This window comes from Tachypleus tridentatus, chromosome 12 (assembly GCF_004210375.1).
Source record: "Tachypleus tridentatus isolate NWPU-2018 chromosome 12, ASM421037v1, whole genome shotgun sequence".
Lineage (NCBI taxonomy): Eukaryota > Metazoa > Arthropoda > Merostomata > Xiphosura > Limulidae > Tachypleus > Tachypleus tridentatus.
In genome coordinates, this window is record NC_134836.1 from 72,250,053 (window position 1) to 72,273,762 (window position 23,710).

General features: G+C 35.0%; 1 protein-coding gene across 8 annotated transcripts in view; it reads left to right on the forward strand.

Annotated features, from left to right (window-relative positions):
* The window catches only part of LOC143233580 (coiled-coil domain-containing protein CG32809-like), a 397,453-nt gene extending 375,449 nt beyond the window's left edge, over window positions 1-22,004 (forward strand). For all 8 annotated transcript variants that reach the window (XM_076469933.1, XM_076469932.1, XM_076469934.1 and 5 more), the window contains 6 exons: window positions 1,025-1,134; window positions 3,712-3,842; window positions 4,201-4,276; window positions 6,789-6,872; window positions 8,733-8,835; window positions 18,982-22,004. In XM_076469933.1, the coding sequence (XP_076326048.1) occupies window positions 1,025-1,134; window positions 3,712-3,842; window positions 4,201-4,276; window positions 6,789-6,872; window positions 8,733-8,835; window positions 18,982-20,202 (1,725 nt within the window). In that variant the 3' untranslated portion in view covers window positions 20,203-22,004. The remainder of the gene's footprint in view (window positions 1-1,024; window positions 1,135-3,711; window positions 3,843-4,200; window positions 4,277-6,788; window positions 6,873-8,732; window positions 8,836-18,981) is intronic.
* Window positions 22,005-23,710: the final 1,706 nt, after the last annotated feature.

Consider the following 23,710-nt stretch of genomic DNA (forward strand, 5'->3'; position numbering starts at 1 on the left):
ATTAGATACTTGCCACGTCAGAACCTTAAGGTCCTGTAGCAATCAGTCAGATACTTGCCACTTCAGAACCTTAAGGTCCTGTAGCAATCAATTAGATACTTGCCACGTCAGAACCTTAAGGTCCTGTAGCAATCAATCAGATACTTGCCACGTCAGAACCTTAAGGTCCTGTAGCAATCAGATTTTAAACTTGTTTTTTGCTTTCTTTTAACTGAAAGAAAGGAGAACTTTTAATACTGCTAGAAGATACTACAGCCTAAATAATAATGATTAACTCTAGTCCAGGTTTAGAAAATTATATATTTTTATTGGTTTCTAAGTTGTTGTTTTTAATTTAAAAGTGTTTTTCTTAGTCACGCTAAGAAACGAATTGTATGTAGTAATACAATATGTGCTAATAAAGTAGTAAAACATAATAATACATAAAACTTATCTACACGTCTTTATTTCTGCTAGGCCATTAATTGTGTTTCGTCGTCCTATGTATTGTGCATTTAGTTTTATTATCGTAGATATAAGATATTTTCATTATCTCATGTATTGTGTTTTACCTTTTATTATCACATGTATTATATATTGTGTTTCATTATCTCATGTATTGTGGTTTGCGTTTTATTATCACATTTATTATATATTGTGTTGTATTATCCCGTGTATTGTTTTACTTTTATTATCCCAGTTATTATATATTGTGTTTTATTATCCCACATATTAGATATTTTTCCTCATCTCGTGTGCTTTGTTCTTAATCAAAAATTAATTAATCTTAATTACGTCAAGAAACAAAGCGTATATAATGATACAATAAGTTTTATTAATACTTATTCTAATCCAGAAACTAATTCTTCCAAAGGCAACGTGAGAGGTTTTCGAATTTTTGTTTCCTTTAAAGTTCCCTTTAAGTTTTATATTTTGTCTTTAAGACTCAAATTCTGTTATCAGCGGAGTAACTTATGCAACAGATGATGTTGACAATGGCTTTTACTTTTAAGAAAATGAAACACACTGTTTTTGTATGTGAAAGGAAATGCTGGCTGTAGTTCAAGACACGAGCGTAATGACTGAAAAGGATCGCATAGTCCGAGACGAGAATTTCTATCGGCAAGATGTTGTGCAGGTGGAAAAAGATTTATCGTAAGTTAATGAAGGATTTTCTAACAAGGATAAACATAATATTTGAACGATAAGAATATGTATATATATTTTACTGTGATTACAACCAAATTTTTCACATGTTAAGTCATTTTGGGAATAGTGTCTTCTTTTAGATCGGTTCTCTTTCAACCTATTGAATTTAGGCTTAAGGACTCGAATCATATTGGGAATCATTTATTTCCCAGAATGATCTTTTTAGCAATTTCCCCAAGATTAATTATTAACAGAATCCAAAATCGAATACCATACTGAAATAATTATCCTCTAGGATTATCATTTTTAACAACTCCTTTAAATTTAATGATTTTAGGGGAAAACCAGGATCATATTAGAGATAATTGCATCTTCTAGAGTGATCCTGTGAAGAATTGGTTAAATTATATTCATTTTAAGAACAAATATCTTAGGCCTTGCGTGGCCAGGTGGTTAAGGCACTCGACTCGTAATCTGAGGGTCACGGGTTCGAATCCCCGTCACACCAAATATGCCCGCCCTTTCAGCCGTGGGGGCATTGTAATGTGACGGTCAATCCCATTATTCGTTGGTAAAAGAGTATCCCCAGAGTTGGCAGTGGGTGGTGATGACTAGTTGCCTTCCCTCTAGTCTTACACTGCTAAATTAGCTTTGCGCGGAATTCAACAAACAAACAATAAAGAATCTTAGTTATAAGCCTTCAGATTTAAAATTGAGACACCATAGATCTCTAATGTTCATTTACCTGTATCTCATAGTGAAGATAGACGTAATTTATTAAAGAGTTTGGTTATTAGCTGGTTTTTAAAGTACAAAACGAAGCAAGGGTAAACTTATATGTAAACAAGTAAATAAAGACTTTTTTTCTTATAATTTCGGACAAATAAAACACCGAGAGGGATCGAACCCCTGGTTAGTGTTGTAAGATCGTACAGCGGTAAGTCTACGGATTTACAAAGCTAAAATCGGGAGTTCGATTCCCCTCAGTGGACTCAGCAGATAGCCTGATGTGGCTAAAACATTCTCTCAAAATTTGGTGCCTATAAATTATTGGTCAGAACATTGTGAAATTGTGAAAAACAAATATTTCCTTGAGCTATAAGATTAAAGATGGCATTCATATTGGTTTTTTCAACATATATCGATTTTTTATATATTTATATTTATACATCATATTTGTGTTTGTGGTCCATTTCTTTGTTGGTTACAGGCTCCTAATAAGACATGAGTTTTGAAAACTAAAAATATGGCAGTTAATGAAGCTAATTATTATTGTGGCTTTAGATAAATATATTATATGTAAAAGTAGTGATTCTGGGAGTTTTGGTGCTCCACATTGGCCATTATAACGAGCAAAATTAAGAAATTAATTAATAATTAACAATATATGAACCTTATTGGTAGTGTACCGTATGGAAAAAAAAAACACCCTCGCTAATTTAAGTTTTAAATTTGTAGAAAGTTCAAATAGTATTACTGAGTTAATTATAATTAACTGCAGATTAAACATTCGATAGACAATTAATTAATTATCGTTTAATTTATGACTCCTTACATCCTCATTATTTTAAGACCTTTGGCTGTTATTGAAATATGGGCAAGTATCAAACCGCTCACATAAAAAATGGGCTTTCTGCTTGTGAAGGATCAACATTGTTAAGGTCACAGTGAAGGTTAATATTGTTAAACCTACGATAATGATTAATATTGTCAAGATCACAGTAAAGTCTAATGTTGTTAAGGTTACAATAATGATTAATATTGTCAAGATCACAGTAAAGTCTAATGTTGTTAAGGTTTTATAATGATTAATATTGTTAAGATCACAGTGAAGTCTGATATTATTAAGGTTACGGTAATGATTAATATTGTTAAGATCCCAGTGAAATCTGATATTGTTAAGGTTACAATAATGATTAATATTGTCAAGATCACAGTAAAGTATAATGTTGTTAAGGTTACAATAATGATTAATATTGTCAAGATCACAGTAAAGTCTAATGTTGTTAAGGTTTTAATAATGATTAATATTGTTAAGATCACAGTGAAGTCTGATATTGTTAAGGTTACGGTAATGATTAATATTGTTAAGATCACAGTGAAGTCTGATATTGTTAAGGTTACGGTAATGATTAATATTGTTAAGATCACAGTGAAGTCTGATATTGTTAAGGTTACGGTAATGATTAATATTGTTAAGATCACAGTGAAGTCTGATATTGTTAAGGTTACGATAATGATAAATGTTGTTAAGATCCCAGTAAAGTCTAATATTGTTAATGTTACGATAATGATTAATATTGTTAAGATCCCAGTAAAGTTTAATATTGTTAAGGTTACGGTAATGATTAATATTGTTCAGATTCCAATTAAATCTAATACTGTTGAGATCTAAGTGTATCTTATTACTATTTTGATCACTATGATGGTCAGTGTCCTGCAGCAGGCTTCATCATGTAGTTAAGAGTCTTGGACACTTCTGGTGGGGTGGTCTTTACCTTTTAACGGTGTCTAGATTAATAAGTTTATCGTATCAAGGACATGTTCAAGTGTAACGTTTTCATTTTTATACGTGGCACTTAGAGACTTAGAGAGTCAGGTGGAAGTGCTTCGCGGAAATGTCATCAACAGAAAGTGTCGTGTAAACATGAGTTGTGTCGAAGACATGGCACTACTTCTGAGTCGAGCCAGTAATACTGTCGCTGATCTGAAAGGTGAGCTTGCTTGTTCTGCTTTTGGATTCAAACAAATACGAATAAAATTAAACCACAATAGTATGTGAGGAAAATAGAACAGGAAATAGTGTAGGTTAATCATAATAACCAGTTGCATAAGTTTACCATAAACATCTAACTGTACTTCTTATTTACACAGACAGAGTTATTATATTTGTAGATACACGTGTTACACCAAGTTCCATGTTTTATTTACCGGAAATACAGCTTCTAACTTCTTTTTCAATCCTTTCTTTGGTCTTTATTTCATGTTCTTACAGAATATAGTCTTTGGTCTTTATTTCATGTTCTTACAGAATATAGATAAAGTTATTCGTGTAACTTGTTTTCCCAACAGTTCGCTTCCCTAGACTCCAAGACAGGATGAAACAGACAATGAGAGCTGATATGGAAGTCGTGTTAAAAGGAGAAAGGTGAGCATGCGTCAAGTGGTTACCATGGTTGTAGTTTTATGTGCTGAATAACAAATTTGTTACCTGGCGATGTTAGGCTTATAAAGTAATGTTATATATGGGGCGTGGGCTGCCATCTTTCGCTATTTTGAGCCATGCCCCATGAATTGTTCATTCGAGGCAAAATTGACAGTGCTGTAAATTTAGATAGAAGTTTAGAATATTTCTCGAGAATTGCTTTTGCTTAGAAGGTTGAAATATCCATCGAGAGATATCTTTAGTTAGAACCTTGAAGTATCATCGTGAGATATCTTTAGTTAGAGCCTTGAAGTATCATTATGAGATATCTTTAGTTAGAGCCTTGAAGTATCATTGTGAGATATCTTTAGTTAGAGCTTTGAAGTATCATTGTGAGATATCTTTAGTTAGAGCTTTGAAGTATCATCGTGAGATATCTTTAGTTAGAGCTTTGAAGTATCATCGTGAGATATCTTTAGTTAGAGCCTCGAAGTATCATTGTGAGATATCTTTAGTTAGAGCCTTGAAGTATCATCGTGAGATATCTTTAGTTAGAGCCTTGAAGTATCATCGTGAGATATCTGTAGTTAGAGCCTTGAAGTATCATCGTGAGATATCTTTAGTTAGAGCCTTGAAGTATCATTGTGAGATATCTTTAGTTAGAACCTTGAAGTATCATTGTGAGATATCTTTAGTTAGAACCTTGAAGTATCATCGTGAGATATCTTTAGTTAAAAGCTTGGAAACTTCAAGAATATTGACTTTAGTTATAATGTTCTCTGAAGCTCCAATGCTGGTATAGACAAAAAACTTCTGTTAGTGGTAATCGATTAATTATTACCAAACGAAAAACATATTGTTTGTTAAACACGTAGCACATTATCTGTATCATTGACCACAACATTTAATAGACCGTTTATGTTATCGTGTTGTAATTTAATTATCCTCTTTTTCAAAAGAGAACTTTTAACATAGAGTCTAAATGTGAAACTTCATCATCTTTAACACATGTTTAATAAATATATTAAGATTATAAACAAATGTTAACATGTTTATAATCCACTCCCATTTTTAAATAATCAAATAAAACATTGGGAATGTGGAGGTAATTACTAACAAAAGGAACGTGTTGGTGAAACTGTTATGTGATTACCGGGAATCTAATCGACTTTCTTTAATAAAGAGTTTCTAATCAGTTATTCAGGTGAAGAATTTTTAAGATTTTAAGAAGGATGTATTTATCATTATTCCGTGTTTTTATTATTATTATTTTAAAAGATCTAATGGTTTATACGAATATTTTAACCTTTTTTTAATAATGTTTCATCTTACTATTATTAAACATATGTCTGTTGCACTTTTTTATTGTACATTCCTTTGTATTGTTGCCGTTTCAAATCTGTTTTATTTCTAAACTATTTATTGTATTTAAAAAAACATTAATAGCTGTTATTATTTATTGTTGTTACATGAAATTAATTCTACAGTTTCAACACTGCTTATGAAATTTGAAGTAATTCCGAAACATCCATAATTAAATACGTTACTGAATGTTTAATATTTTTGTCACCTGGTGAATATAATTAGGAAATAAAAAACTACGAACGTGATATTAAGTAATATCAAGCATCCACCATATTGTATTAGATATCTGACAACTGTAATTCACTTCAAGTACCTAATAATCATTAACTTATTGATATATAAAACATACCTTTATTTAAAGGTAACTTCTGTTAATCTAGGAAGAATTATTTTTAAAGTTTTCATTTTTCCACTGGAAACAAAAAAGCAAACATGCATATGCACTCGAGACGTCTAACAAGGAGCCTCACCTAACAATGTTAGCCTAAATTGTGTTTACTTTTCTTTATTTACTGTGTTCGTGGATTATGGATAGGGCGTTTTTAATTCGGTAAGTTAACTATGTTCCGCTTTAGAAAGATTGAATCTTTTCTTTTAACATACATGAAAAGTATGCTAAAACTTTGATTAACTTAAACCAAAACAACTGGTGTTAGAGAGAGAATGAAACTTGAAACTCTCCGATTAACTCGTTAATTACTTGCATGTTCTATTAAATACAACTCCGATTTTATTATGGAGTTGTAAATATAAAATATAACATTTACAAATAACGAATAATGCTATTAGATTTTGGTGTGTTTTTCTTTTGTGCTGCTTTTCAGTGATGTAGGTAGGCTTAGTAAAACTCAATCTGAAATTCAAGTTTAGCGCAAGAAGATTCTCGATTGTCAGTAGTTATTTTTATACACTTCAACCAGATTCTTTCTTCTTGTCACAATTAGGGCTAGTAAAACTCAATCTGAAATTCAAGTCTAGCGCAGGGATATTCTGCAGTTATTAGTTATTAGATAGTCAGTAGTTATTTTTATATATTCTTGAACCAGGTTTTTTTGCTTTATGTATCAGAACTATTTTATTTTTATTCTAAGTTATGTTGACTAAAAATTAATTGATACAGGAGCTCATCTTACCCGGTTCTTTTCCACAGGTTCCTTAGTGACGAACCTGAACGATTGGAGAATGCTTTCAGAAGGTGCAAGAAACTTACTGGAACATTAGTAACTCTCAAAAGGTAAGAAACAGAAAACCCGAAACGGCTGAAATAACCGAAAAACAGTATGTTAAAGATGTTCTTTTCATGTTGTTATTTTTTCCACATGTTACTCTTTTATATTGAGTGTTTTGTTTTCGTCCTACTATAATTGAGGGATTATACTAATAAAGAATGGGACTTTTTTTTTGCAAAATTTCTGTGTAGAATTATATTGGTCATCTGTAGAAAAGAAACAACTTCTTTGCCCGATTTTCAGAATTACAAATTTGACATGTTTTATAAATGTGCAGAAAATATACACAGACTCTCTTGTTTATCTTTTTTTTTTATTTAATTGCGAGCTGTCCAGCGTCTTACTGTATTCTTCATCAAGCAACAGTGTATTGGATATTTATTTTGTTTGTTGGTAAGCTCAAAGCGACACAATGGAATGTCTATGAAGTGACCAACACGAGTATCGAAACCCGGTTTGCAGCGTTATAAGCTATCAGACTTACTGCTGAGCCATTGAAAGGTGGGGACATATACTTGATAATACAATATGTAACAATATTTTTAAAGATAGATGTTTAAGCTCCAATCATAACGACATTTGTCATCTGTTGGTTTGATGTAGATGTATATCCTTTACTCACCACTAATAAACTTTAGGTGTTGTGGGTATAATCGTTTCTTCACCGATATTTGCGTTTTGTTGGAAAAACTAAATAAATATCTGACACATTTTGTATTAAAGTTGTCAATGTTTGGAGAAAATGCAGAAAACTAATTGTGGCAAGTACAGAATTAGGTGGGTGGTGAAAGCTAGCTGCCTTCCCTCCAGTCTTACACTGCTAAATTAGCTTTGCGCGAAATGCAAATATAAACAAAAACAATACAGAAATAGAAGAAAAAGTTTAAACTTCTTAAGTTTAAGTTAAAGAGTCGCTGTCATCACAGCATAAGATAAGATATAATTTATCGTGGCATTGACATAAAATTAAACCTTTAGTAATTTCAATTTTTCGTGCTCAACTCACGATAGGTAATTGTATAATGTATTAGTTCAAATTAATCATTGTATTTTCATATTTACTCCTTATAATTGTTGTATTTTTTTATTTTCTTATGTGTATTGTATTCAGCGGCATGGGTAGGTTTTCCACTCGGGGTGGGACAGAAACGTTTTAGGAGGGTCAATAAACTAAAAACTTAAATCGACCTAAACATTAAAAAAACGGTCATTAAAACAAATCAGACGTATAATGTTTATAGTAGCTGTATTTTTTAAATAAACGATACGAAACAAGTTTATTATATATAATAGATGAAAAATAATATCTGATTAATAGGCCTAGGTTTTTCAGGGAGTTAGGCCCCCTTGGTTTCTTCTAGCTACGCCTCTTATTATATTTTTATTTTCTTATGCGTGCTATATTACATAAGCTGTTGTATCTTAAAAGGTGTGTAAATATTCGTATCGTTATTCGATTAAAAATACCTAGATTTGGATTTTCACGTTTATGTAGAGATATTTTTCTGTATTTGTCGGTTTTCTCATGGGTTAACAACTTCAACACCAGATGGCAGGTATTATTAAGATTGTGTTTTTCGGTACAGTATTTTCTGATGAAGGTCACAGTAAGGGACCGAAACTCACAAATAACTAAGTTAAAAGCAGCGAACGCTCTGCGAGTATTTTTTGTATATTACGTTGTCTAGGGTACGAGTTTTAAACAGCGAGTTTTGGGATTTTTGTTATCGCCGCATCGCGATGTTCAATGACGTAATCTACCCTAAAAATCGATCTACCGCTGTTTAGTACTTACCGTTCGAACAGTTTATTTCCCAACTGGCCCTAGCAGTTTAGCACTTGTTCCTTTCTTTGTTTTTCTTCAGACTCGCCTCTGTACAAGAGCAGAGACACACAGGTGCTTCCTCAATGCCTGAAAAATCGTTGTCCGCCGATGGACCACATTCTAGTGGAGATACTCATACCAAAGTAAGGACTGTTGTGTAACCAAGTGAGCTAACACTATTTTCCGTCTTCCTTAACCTCCAACCTGAAACGTGACCTATGTGTGTGTATTCACCTCTCCCATATCGCTCATCCTTAAATACCACGTTCCACCCTTACGACCTTTAGTGGCTGCCTTCCTTGGATTACATTTCAAGATAATTTTATGATTAATTAGGTATTCTTGTTTGTTTTGTTATTGTTGTTTTTCTTTGTGAAACATTTACTAGGTTGCTAGAATTTGACTATTTTTTTAATATATATTTCAAATTGCAGGGTTATTTTCTAGCTAGAGAAAATAGTATTGCGTACTCTATTTTGAGTCCAGTGTTTCGCAACCCGTGAACTGTGACTAAACTTTGAATCGTCAGAATGTGTAAAAGAGCTGCGATCTGACTTTGAGTATAGAGAATAAATGTTTTATTTAGGCCTGACAAGATCTGGTGTTTAGGGCGCTCGAGTCACAATATGTGAGTCGCGGATTTGAATCCCCGTTGTTCAACATACCAGTCATTGAGAGTCAGATTCATTTATCTGCGTGTAAAATGTCTTAGCTAATCCAAGTCTACGATTAGATGAGGGAATAAAAGAGAACAGTTTGTTCGTTTAACAATAAAGCTCCATTGGGCTATCTGCCGTTTCCCCCACACCTGGATTTTAACGTTGTAAAACTCTGAGTTTATCGCTGTCCCACCGAAAAACTATTGTTTTTTTTACTTAGAATGGTACTTTTAGTATTTTTTTGCATGAAAACTAAACATAATATTGCAAAGAAAGAAAACAACAGACAACTGATTCTCGACTGTTCTTCAATATTTATAAATGAGTCCTGGACCAAAAAATGTTAAAAGTCACTGTTCTAGACCATATAGGTTGAAATTTCCCCGAGTTAGATTTTCTTCTTGTTTCTTAGTACAAATACACGACAAGTTACCTAGTATTCAAACTATCGCAAGAGGGGGTTCAGGCGACTGCTCGCACTCTGAAAGTTGTGGGTTCAAATCCCCGTCAGACTAAACGTGCTTGTCCTTTCAGCCATGGAGGCGTTATAATATGACGGTCAGTGCCACTTTTCGCGATTAAATGAGTAGCCCAAGAGTTGGCGGTGATTACTAGCTGCCTTCCCTCCTGTCGTTCACTGCTAAATCAGGGATCACAATTTTATAATATTATTTCCGATTGTTTTGGTTTGTTTTGAATTTTGCACAAAGCTACACGAGAGCTATCTCCGTTAGCCGTCCCTAATTTAGCAGTGTAAGACTAGAGTGAAGGCAGCTAGTCATCACCACCCACCGCCAACTCTTGGGCTACTTTTTTACCAACGAATAGTGGGATTGACTGTCACATTATAAGGCCACACGGTTGCAAGGGCGTGCATGTTTGGTGCGACAAGGATTCGAACCCGCGACCTTCGGATTACGATCAAGTTCCTTAGCCACCTGGCCATGCCAGGCTCCTTTTTTCCGAATCCGCTTTTTTAAACTGCTACCTAAGTGAACATGTATTCACTAAGCCTTTCAACCATTTTCTAAAGAAAGAAAGAAAGAATGGTTTTTGTAGTGTTTTTGAGAGTTATGTGAATTTTTTTAAAGATTTTATATTATGAATACAGTCTGTGACTGTTATATTAGGTTGAGGAATAATTCGTGAGCGTTTTTAAATAATTTCATTCAAGCATTACATGCAAGACTATACAATACTTCAATGCATGAACACATTACACCCAAAACATTTATTATGATACTTTATTTCATGTAATACCTAGGTATAGAGTATGCATTGTTTTAAACGAAATTGCAAGAAATTAAATGCGAAAAGCAGATGGTGTCGAAAATGCTCGATTTTGTCCACTTGACATTCCATTTAATGAGCTGAAAATGAAAGCAAAAATTAAAGACATATGAAAATCAAACACACCATCTATTAGAGCAAAAAATTATCTACCAAATGACATGAAATATTTTGCGAAAGCGTTTCATTTATGAATATATTTTTTTAACTTGAAAAAACGCTCACGAATTATTCCTCAACCCAATATTTTTATTTATATGCGAGGATGTATTTTATTTCATGTATTTGTTGTTTGTTTTTTGTCACCAAAATCTATAAAGTAAGACTAATTGAGAAGAAAAAACAATTAAAATAATGTTTTCAGTTTAAAAAAAAACACACCTGTGTCATACACAAATATTTTGTGAAATTCTTTCCAAGGTATAAAGATAGAGAGGTAAGTTTAGTACGGTAATGTCTAGGCCATTTTTATTTTTATCTTAATTGTTATTTGTTTCAGGAATTGTAGATATCCATCCACGTGAAATAAAAATCGCCTAAACAAAATAAAATTCTATTAATTGTTAATAATTACAGACTGAAATGTTTTTTTTTTAATGATTAGTTGTGTAGTTACAGAATATTAAGAAAACCGTGAAAATGAAAGTATTTTCTATAAACTGATTAGAACTAGCTAGTCTCAGAATGCACCATTTTATGTATAATACTTGTGATGCCATCTATTAGAATAAAAAGTAATTTTGTTAGTATCGCTATTTCCATTTGACGGTGTTACAAATGGCTCCATTTCTCTCTGTTTTTTTAACTTTTAAATTAGGTAAATACTTGATTTCGGTTCCTAATTATCCTAACTGGCCATGACGTTGCTTAAAACTCATTATAAAAATTTCCTTATTAGAAATTAAAAATGTTAATTAATACGATTCTTTTATTTTCTCTTGTTCCCTTCATCTCATCAGTCTGGCAGACACGGCTGGAAGCGAAGTTCAAACTTCCGACAGAAAATAGAGTAATGAATTTAATTTTCATTTCTTTTCACTCTCTTTAAATCTGACCTGTGCTTCCCCCCTCCCCCTCGTGCGTTTAACGCACTACTTACTCTCTTTGTACCCAAATCGCCCCCTCTTTACATCCCCGGAATGAGAACGCTGCGGGCAGCATGTCCAGATCTAACACAGAACTATACTCTCTCACTCAGACCTTTCCATAACAGTAAACTTGTACTGCATGTTGAAAAGCATAGATTGAGAAGTTAGCATGAAACTTGATTAGTTGTTTTTTTATACTTCTCTTTCACTTTAAGTATCATTAAATAAAGTAAGGATACTAAGTTGACATGATGTCTTGGTTTCGTTATTATAACGTTTCTTTCTTACAAATAAACATCTTTGTTGTTGTTGTTGTTTGATTTGTTTTACTTTCCACTTTGCAATTTTTTTTACATCAGATTATTCTTGCCTGCCTGCTGTTTTTGGGGTATTACGTCACTACCTTTTAAGCTTTGCTTTGTTTTTGTTTACATTTTCATGTTTTACTAATTTTAATATACGTTTTTTACGTTTTTTCACATCTTGTTTAAGGTTGAATAATTTTAGAGATTTTTACTACGCGAGATTTTGGTTTACGATTTATTGAGATGGTTATAGCTAGATTCGGCTATTTTTAACCCTAAACGCAGCTTACAGAGAGGCCTTTCCACATTAGAATGGGCTGAGAAGGTTGTTCTTCTCTCTTTTTAATGTCGTTTTTCCCTTCGAAAAACTATACGCATTACAATTATATATATATTAAACTTTTCAGGTTTTATCTAGCTACAAATACATTTCTACGTGGTCCTTATAACGTTAAAAATCATGACAAGGTATTATTCGCGCGAGAAAACGACACACCAGTAATCTTCAGCGTTCGTTCACATGTATCACTTGATTTATTTATAAACCTAATCGTAAGTACGTAATATTAAAATATTTTGTATATTGAATTATTACGTCTGGGAAAGGATTATTAACCCTTCTACAAATAATACCAAGCTATATATATATATATATATATATATATACAAGATAAATAGAAATTGGGAGTTTAAAAACCTGCAAATAGGGATCTTAAAAAGTTAGGACACAAGACTAGAGATACTGTAGATATTAGTTACTCAAATTACAAATTCTGTGCCCCTGGATTACATTTGGTAAAACAGAGATTTGTAGTTTAACTAATGTCTACAGTATATCCAGTCTTGTTTCCTTTTTTTTAGAATCTCTATTTTTAAGTTTTTTAGTTCTCAGTTTTGTTATTTATCTTGTTTGCTGGCTTTTTTGTGTGCTTAACTATAGACAAAGGATTACTTGCTATGGTAGGTACCTTTATACATTGTAATGCTAATAAACTTAGTAGATAACTAAATCGGTTTATGATGATTTACTGTAGCTATTGACTATTTGATCGCATTAGTTCGAGATGTAAAATGTCAAGCTGCAGCCTGAGATTGTCATGGACATTTGTTTGAGAATATAATGAACATTTATAATTTCTGTATAGTTAAATAATCTTTATGTAATGGATAAAAATGGGAAAATATATGCCTAGGCTAAGACACAACCCACACACTAAGTGCAAAAAATGTTTACTAGAAGAAAAGCAACCTTTTCATATGAAATATATACAGTGTCTTCCAAAAGTCTTCACCCCTTGTAAAGTTTTCACATTTTTTGCCGTCTTGTAATCATGAAACTTTCAAATAGTAATTTATGTTTAAAATCTGTACAATCCACTCGGAACTGAAAAAGTTAAAACATTGATATTATCTAAGTTAGAGTTTTTATTTTTTTAAAAAATATCATTTTCATAAATATTCAACTCCTTTGTTACGGCAACCATAAATCAGTTCAGGGCAAAAAATTATTTTGAAAGGTCTCAAAATTAGTGTAATTGTCTGTTTGTGTGTCATTTAACTTGGCTTCAGAGTAGATGGTTCTCTTCAAGCCACAGCCTAGATGGTGATGTAACAAACCAACCACGTAGACCAAGGAACTTTCCAAATCAGTCGTGGATAAAGTGGTAGAGAAGCACAAATCAGGAGAAGATTACAAGAAAATTTCAAAGTCCTTGATTGTTTCTTTCAGTGCAGGGGAATCCATCGTTAGGAAGTGGAATGTGATTTATACCACCTGTCACTACCCAGGTCAGTCACCTTTCTAAACTAAGCAAGCAAAAGTTCCATGTCAGAAATGAAAGTCAGCGTTCATACATGGACAATATCCGGTCCCAGTAGAAAACTGCTCCCTATGGGTTAGTGGAAAGAAAGAAGCCGTTACTGAAAAAGAACAATCTTGGATCTCGTATGGAATTTATGATAAAGCATGTAAATGGTTCTAGACATGTGGCAAAATATCTTGTGCTCAGACGAAACAAAAATTGAGCTCTTTGGTCTAAATTCAAAACCTTACGTCTGATGTAAGCCCAACACAGCACACCACCCAATCAACATCATCCCATTTGTCAGTCCTGGTGATGGCAGTATCGTGTTGTTGAGATGTTCATTATCAGCAGGCACTGGGAAGTTTGTCAGTATCGAGAAGAAAATGGATAGTTCCAAGTACAGGCAAGAAAACATGCGTGAGACAACCAAGAATCTAAGAGTGGGGCGACAATTCACATTTCAGCAGGACAATGACTCGAAATGCAAGGTCAAAGTCACACTGGAGTGGTTTCAGAATAAGAAAGTGAACGTCCTAGAATGGTCCAGTTAAAGTCCTGACCTGAATCGAGTGGACAATGTATGGCGAGTCTTGAAAGCTGTAGTCCATCAATAATCCTTAACGAACTAGTAACAATTGGAGCATTTTTTTCCAAGAAGAATGGACAATAATTACACTAGCCCACTGTACAAAGCTGGTAGAGGCATATCCAAAAAGACTCACAGCAGCAATTCCTGCCAAAGATGTTTCCACCAAATAGTGACTTAGGGGTGTTTCTCAATGCATCTCAAGTCTAAATACTGCAGATATAACTGGAACTTTGTCTGTTTTCCCCAAATATATTTATATAAAAATAGATAAAGATATATGTAAGACAAATTTATTTATTTGTACATACATCAGTAAAAAATACATTGCAAAAAACTAAAGAGCGCAGTTAATGTGAGTCCTGAAATCCAAACCAAATAGTGTTGGGTTGGAGGTAGTCCATATACAAAAGACATGTGGAACTAAGTATATTTATTGTTAAAATAGTCACAAATAATAATGTTTTAATGATCATCCCACCTCTATCTAGGTGTCCGAAACAAAATTAGCGCGCTTGCGTAACGAAATACCAGAAAACCTGACCTATTGCGTAACTTCAGATTTCAAACACCAGGGGTAACAAAAATCAAAGACCAGTTATTTGTCCACTGGCCATTACCTCCAATTGACAAATTATGTTTCTTTGTTTTAACCACGGTGGGCTATCTACTGATAGCCCATGGATTCATGGAGAATTAAACCCCGGATTTTAACGTTGTAAGTCTCAACTGTCTCACTGTTTTTTGTTTACAAATTCTGTCGAACAGAAATCAAGCATAAATTTTCTACATACTACAGTACTTAACTGTCAAGTTCTTTCACCCCGTCACACCAAACATGCTCGCCCTTTCAGCTGTGAGGGGCGTTATAATGTGATGGTCAATCCCACTATTCATTGGTAAAAGAATATCCGAAGAGTTGGCGGTGAGTGGTGATGACTAGTTGCCTTCCCTCTAGTCTTACATGTCCTCCCGCTAGTACGGCGGTAAGTCCACGGATTCACAACGCTAAAATCAGGGGTTCGATTCCCATCGGTGGGCTCAGCAGATAGCCCAATGTGGCTTTGCTGTAAGAAAACCACACTAGTCTTACACTGCTAAATTAGGGACGGCTAGCGCAGATAGCCCTTGAGTATCTTTGTGCGAAATTCAAACCAAACAAACAAACCTTTCACTCCCCCCTTCCCCCGTGGAATAGCGGTATGTCTGCATACTTACAATACTATAAACCAGATTTAGATAGCCCTGGTGGGCACTTTTGTGCTTAGTTACACACAAAGAAACTTCCTTTCATAAAGACGTGTTGTATAATTATTACTTACTTCTATCTAAACAGAATGCTGTGTTAAATGTTAGAATTCAGTTGGATAATTTGAGCGTAATTTCAGTTCGGTGTTGTCTTTTCTGTTGTACGTTATGATGTGTTTAATAACAATTTTTTTTATAAAAATTGAACGAATAAAAAACAGCTCAAATACTATAATCGAACGCCCCTGATTGGTGAGGACTTATTACTCTAAAAAGTGGCACAGCGGTATGTCAGGGGACTTATATCGCGAGTTTTGATGTCCGTAGTGGGCAGAGTACAAGTAGTCCATTGTGTAGCTTTGTAATTAACAACAAACACATTAAGCGAGAGGCGGTATACTAAATTTATCTTAAAATAATCAAAAACAAAACTAAAACCCATAAAACTCTTGATCGTCATAATTCAATCGTCAGCTGTGTTGTAAACGTCACTTGTCCGATCGTCGTTTCAGAAATATAATCTCATTCACTACCGCCCTCTGGTGACTCAGCGCTAATAAAACACGTAAAAAAGAAGAAAAAAATTGTGGTCATGTTTTAGAAACGCGATGCATGATCGGTCGAGGCTTAGGGATTATCAAATATGAAGATTCATGGCTCACGTCCCGATGATTTAAAAACACTCTCCGCACTTTGGGGTCGTGGGTACGTTATAAGAGTGGTGGCCAAACCCTACTATAGGCGGCCTGCTCACGACATCAAATGTTCAAAAACCATATTCTTGGCTCTTAGACATAGCAGAAGTAAGCATAAACTGTACATGAGGCCTGGCAGTTGGGTTTATGGTCATCACTTCAAGGTGGCCACTGCCATACACTGTTATCTGTACGTTCGTCTTCCGATTTTATGTGTTTTTTTTTCATTTGTACACCAAAATAATCATTTAATTTCACAATGGTTTGCATTTATTTTCAATTGACATAACTAGGAAATAACTAGTGAGAGAGGGTGCTAAGTTCCGAACTACTTAGACATATGTACTTTATTTTTACAGCGCTAAGTTTACGGATTTACAATGCCACAAGCAGGGATTTTATTCTCCACCGTGGAAACAGCAGATAGTCTAATACTTAAACAACATCATCCAGTTATCTTCTCAGTTTCTCATCACTGTATCTTTTTTAATGAAATTCTCAGGTCTCACCATATTTTCTTTATTCTCTTTGGAAACGTAACCATTAAGGTTAGACTACGTTTCCTGTTTCACGTGACGAACCTTCCTGGTGATCTGTAAAACACAAACTGAACTGTAATGATAAAAGTGAAGATGTGTAGTTACTAATAGAAGATGGGTGAGAAATGGGGGTGGCATGAATTTCTAGTTTATCAGATAAATTTATCCGAAGATATGTTAAACAAACTGACTTAACTATGAGCCACTGCGGCGTAGAATCTATTAACGGCATGTTTAGGTGAGATTACGAAGTTATTCTACAGAGAAGAGGGTTGGAAGGGCTTCGCTAATGGTTTATAAATGTAGCCTCGTGGTTGTTTACAACATGGCTCCCACAGATCAGAGAAACCTGGAAAAGTCGCTGTTTAGTATTATTACCACAGAAAAATTAGTTTTATCGATAACACTTTATTTGTTTTTAGTATATTGTTTTATTGATTTAAATAAAATAATTAAATGTATTTTAAACATTATTGTACGTGATAAAAACTAGCTAAAATGTTCGGTTTCGCTCGTGTTGCCCCCTAGTGGCACAGCGGTATATTAAATTATCGTTATTTCAAAATGAGGTTTTAAAGTCATGTAGAGACTGCAGGAAACTTGCATTAAAATCTTAGTAAAATTATTGTTTATTGTTGTAAAAATATATAACTGAAACCGCTTCGGTCTCCTTCATAATACAAAGTATAGCAGAGAACATGAAAGCTTATCAATAAGAAAGAAACAGCAACTCAAAATGTTGTCCAACAAATTTCTAAGGCAGTCGCAGTCCATGCAAGTCTCTGTTTGTAATGTGAGTCGTTTGTAATTTAACTGGTCTTCTATAATTTATTGAACACGTTTAATAATTACCGGCTGATTTTAGTATATTGTGGTTTTATACCACTTCTACGTCACCTCTGTCGACCTTTGTCCGCTTCTTCAGGCTAATTCGTCATTTTCCAAACACACTGCTTGCTTTAACAGTAAGAGCCTAAAGATCAGTTTACGTTAGAACACGTGGGGCTTTAGTCGTGAACTGCACGTTAAAGTGATGTTTCATCATGCTGGAAATAACATGAGCTAAACCCAACATCACCTACCAAATGCCGAAAGAAAAAAACACACCCCTGTCTCTAGGTAGGAGACTCGGTTATTCGAGTAACAGTTATTTTTATTTGCACTGAGTTGTCCAGTGCACATCTAGGGGAGACGTATCCCCTCTCTTTGAATCGCTTTTGCTATTTCTTAGTTTCACTATTTGTAGCTGGTATTACCAGTTGCCATCTTGGTAATACCACTTAATCAATTCTAGAGCCTTAAGTTTACCCAAAAACTGGCCAGATGATATTAAACTCGAGGATTTTTTAGATCAAGATATATTTTAATGCACGCTTTATTTCTTTAACATTTATTTAGACACTTATATAGGCCAGTCTTGTCTAGTGACGTGCCGAATAGTGAAACTGACCCATTAGCGCAAGAAGAAAAAAAAAAAAAGCAAGACTTCCGCACTTTGGGAGCTTTGAATGCGTTATAAAAACATCAAACAAATTTCTCTATTTGATTCAATTAGAGTAACTCAAGTAAGTGTTTTAAGAGGGCGCTGTTGACCAAATGCCTTCCATCCAGTCTATGAGTTAAAATGTTTAGGTAATCCTTTATGAAACGTTTTTTGAAAATACTGGAATGAACACATCAATCATCGCATAAGTTGAATAGAACTAAAACTCTAGATTGCTAACAGACGTGGAATGCTTTCGATGAAATGGAATCGTGAAATACTCAAATTCATTCAAATAAATTGAAAGAACTCCCTTTTTAACTACGATATTGAAATTATTTCCTGCCAGTAGTTTTATTTTAATCCCATACTCAGCTACTAGTAGTGCTCTCTAGTTTTGACATTGTTGTTTAAAGGGTTTATTTGGCGCCGTGTAACACTACTGACACTTTTAGCACTCGACATGTAGAAGAAAGTGTGTCCATAGTTACGGAAATATACAGTTACGTACACACGTTATTAGGTTTTTGATGTGGCTTTTAAAGATTTTTTATAGAGTGGTTCATCTTTTACATTATCACGTAATTACAGACCATCGACCCAGACTCTGATCCTGTGATTCGTGGTTTTCTTGAGGATCACCAGAGGGCGCAAGAGAAAGAGACTGCCCTAGACGAGTTGCTCAATGAGCTTCAATGTTTTAACCAGACAGAAGAAATGCGACAAGATACTTCTCTTTGGGCTCATGGGCATTTTACTTCCCAACACTCTGAACCCTCTTCCCACGGTCCTTCTCGACAGCAGCATGCTAAAGGGCATCTAAAGACAGGAAGCTCTTCCATGGACGAAGGAAGCAAATTGGCTGTAAACGAAGGTGGGACTCGACGCCTCAGTCCTTCTGCGTTAGACAGAAATAAAAATTCTGTTGCTGCTCTGTCTAGTGGTCGTAAGAATCAAAATTTTCAAAAGCCACCCTACCTAGCGCCTAAAAAAGTGCCCCACCCTCCACCTCGCACAACTAGTAGGTCTGTGATGCAGTCTTCCAACATATCCACGTTGACAGAAGGAGACAACTTCATACACGCCGCCAGTCCTTCCCAGCTCAAGACTCAACTCGTTAACAGGCGAAGTCAACAATGTTTACAGCTCCTTAGGTCTGCATCTGATTCATCGCAAAAACCAGCCTCCGGTGATGGACCCCATTCGAAACCAGCCAGCAACCAGATGATTCGAACACGAGCCTTGGACGAGTTTATTCGGAGGGAACAGTCGTCTAGCAGCAGTAGTGAAAGTGTGAATTCTCAAGAGGGGCTGCTGCTGAGGAATGGACCTTCCATCAGAACACAGTTGGAGCGGAGCTTGTCCGAAGGAGCGGGACATGGTGTCGTGAATACTGCGAACTTCATCAACAGATTAATCCCTTCCCCTAACCTGCTTCTCTCCCAGAGCCGCCAGGAGATTCTGGAGTACAGACAACAGGAACTACTCGATAAACAGAAACGGTTGCAGGATCAATATACCAAGCTACAACAACTTCAACGTGCTCAATTTCTGACCCGTTCCTCTCCAACGAGTCGGGCTCTCGGTTTCAGCGGACCCGGCGATCTCAAGAAGACAGGCAGCGAAAACAACATCTTGTCGAAAATGAAGCTTTCATTTGTTCCCACTTCGAGTTCTTTGACGCAGCTCTCCACGAGAACCGATAAAAAAACTAGCACAGAAACACAAATACCGGGAATTCTGGGAAGGAAACATAAAGCCAGCACGTTTCCGCAGTCGTCGAATCAAATACACGAAACCGACATAATATAGCTTATCTAATATCTACCAGAATCTCAGTGTGCTACGGTTTACCCTGAACCTCTGTCATATCGTCGGCTCAACACTGGAAACCGATTTTCCGAAACGTTGGTTTGGAACGAGTTTATTAAAGTAGACACAAACATTATGTTTTCTGAAAAACTGTTCTTCCTGGCGTCATTACCGAAACGCTTTAATATATTTAAGTTTAAAACTCACCACCCTCGTTAAGTTGTTAAATTATGTGCTAGAGAGATATGAAAATCCATGCTTGTTTTACGTTGTGCAGGATGGAATTCTTAGAAGTAGTTATATAAATAAATAAATATATATATATATATATATCTATTTAGAATTAAATAAGAGAGTGCAGGTAAGTAGAGTCGTTAGTTTTTAATTACTAGTAATATAAAACTGTGTAACTGTTATCTATAAAGGTAATGGATTTTATCTAACAGTTTCTGTAAAACTGCGCTGTCTTGTCGGCAGACAGTAGATCTGCTAGCTATAAACATACCGAGACTGCCTTCACCTTGTTAACCTAAGTGACTTGTCCACATGCCTTCACGCTTTGTACAACCATCCTTTTGTGGTGTCTGTAAGCAGGATATTTGGAAGTATCAAAACTCAGCTATGACCTGCACGTGCGTACCGAAGAGAATGTTCTTTCAGCGAGAGCTAAAAAGTGTGAAGGTCGGAGGTTCGAGAGAAACTGGAAGAGGATGAACCCATAGTGTTCACGTTACCTATCGTTCTTATGTACGTTACCACAGCACTTTCACAATCAAGATGCGAACTGCACGTAAGTTACAGCACTTTTACCTTCAATTTTAAATTTTAATGATAGTAACAACTGTTATCTCAGGTCAGATATTTATATGAATATTTCTTCTCTTGTATATTTCATGGAGGATAATTAATAGTCAAACGTTATCCATAAGGTTTTTTTAAAGTTATTGAAACATTCCACGTATTGTATTCTTTCAGCTAAAACATTACCCACCACCTAATACATGCCGTGTTCCCTCAGTGAAAACATTATCCAACCTAAATACATGTTGTGTTTCTTCAGTGAAAACATTATCCAACCCCTAATACATGTCGTGATTCTTCAGTGAAAACATTATCCAACCCTAATGCATGTCGTGTTTCCTCAGTGAAAACATTATCCAACCCTAATGCATGTCGTGTTTCCTCAGTGAAAACATTATCCAACCCTAATGCATGTCGTGTTTCTCCAGTGAAAACATTATCCAACCCTAATGCATGTCGTATTTCTGCAGTGAAAACATTATCCAACCCTAATGCATGTCGTGTTTCTCCAGTGAAAACATTATCCAACCCTAATGCATGTCGTGATTCTCTAGTGAAAACATTATCCAACCCTAATGCATGTCATGTTTCTCCAGTGAAAACATTATCAAACCCTAATGCATGTCGTGTTTTTCAAGTGAAAACATTATCCAACCCTAATGCATGTCGTGTTTTTCAAGTGAAAACATTATCCAACCCTAATGCATGTCGTGATTCTCTAGTGAAAACATTATCCAACCCTAATGCATGTCTTGTTTCTCCAGTGAAAACATTATCCAACCCTAATGCATGTCGTGTTTCTCCAGTGAAAACATTATCCAACCCGAATGCATGTCGTGCTTCTTCAGTGAAAACATTATCTAACCCTAATGCATGTCGTGTTTCTTCAGTGAAAACATTATCCAACCCTAATGCATGTCGTGATTCTCTAGTGAAAACATTATCCAACCCTAATGCATGTCATGTTTCTCCAGTGAAAACATTATCAAACCCTAATGCATGTCGTGTTTTTCAAGTGAAAACATTATCCAACATGTCGTGTTTTTAATGCATGTCGTGTTTTCAAGTGAAAACATTATCCAACCCTAATGCATGTCGTGATTCTCTAGTGAAAACATTATCCAACCCTAATGCATGTCGTGTTTCTCCAGTGAAAACATTATCCAACCCTAATGCATGTCGTGTTTCTCCAGTGAAAACATTATCCAACCCTAATGCATGTCGTGTTTCTTCAGTGAAAACATTATCCAACCCTAATGCATGTCGTGTTTCTTCAGTGAAAACATTATCCAACCCTAATGCATGTCGTGATTCTCTAGTGAAAACATTATCCAACCCTAATGCATGTCGTGTTTCTCCAGTGAAAACATTATCCAACCCTAATGCATCTCGTGTTTCTCCAGTGAAAACATTATCCAACCCTAATGCATGTCGTGTTTCTCCAGTGAAAACATTATCCAACCCTAATGCATGTCGTGTTTCTCCAGTGAAAACATTATCCAACCCTAATGCATGTCGTGTTTCTCCAGTGAAAACATTATCCAACCCTAATGCATGTCGTGTTTCTCCAGTGAAAACATTATCCAACCTTAATGCATGTCGTGTTTCTCCAGTGAAAACATTATCCAACCCTAATGCATGTCGTGTTTTTCAAGTGAAAACATTATCCAACCCTAATGCATGTCGTGTTTTTCAAGTGAAAACATTATCCAACCCTAATGCATGTCGTGTTTCTCCAGTGATGTCGTGTTTCTGAAAACATTATCATAAAACATTATCCAACCACTAATGCAATGCATGTCGTGTTTCTTCAGTGAAAACATTATCCAACCTTAATGCATGTCGTGTTTCTTCAGTGAAAACATTATCCAACCCTAATTCATGTCGTGTTTCTTCAGTGAAAACATTATCCAACCCTAATGCATGTCGTGCTTCTTCAGTGAAAACATTATCCAACCCTAATGCATGTCGTGTTTCTTCAGTGAAAACATTATCCAACTCCTAATACATGTCGTGTTTCTTCAGTGAAAACATTATCCAACCCTAATACATGTCGTGTTTCTTCAGTGAAAACATTATCCAACCCTAATGCATGTCGTGTTTCTTCAGTGAAAACATTATCCAACCCTAATGCATGTCGTGTTTCTTCAGTGAAAACATTATCCAACCCTAATGCATGTCGTGTTTCTTCAGTGAAAACATTATCCAACCCCTAATACAATCCCTTTTCGTTTGTACTCTTTCAGGATAACAATTTACATTTTTACAAACAAAACACTGATTTCTTCACAGTAGTGTGTGAAAGGTTTAAGTTTTATTACTAGATTTTGTTTTAATCACAAACGAAGTGCTTAAGAAAATCGAAGTACAAGATCAGGTGTATGACAGGTGTTAATTTGATGGATTCTTTAAACATGTCACACGAACTTTCGTAGCTTTTGAATGAATTTTCACAGAATCTTTGAATGTGGGTAAATTATCCCCGTGGCTCTAAACGACAGTTCTGAGGATTTATAACTCTAAACGATAGTTCTGAGGATTTATAACGCTAAAGTGTGGGCTTTGATATCCACGATGGGCAGAACACGGATACTTAATTGAGGATTTTTGTGTTTAACAACAAATAAATATTATACTAGATGGTTGCAGTCACAAGTCTCGTATACTTACAAAACTTACTTAATCTTAAATAATTTTTTGTGTAAAA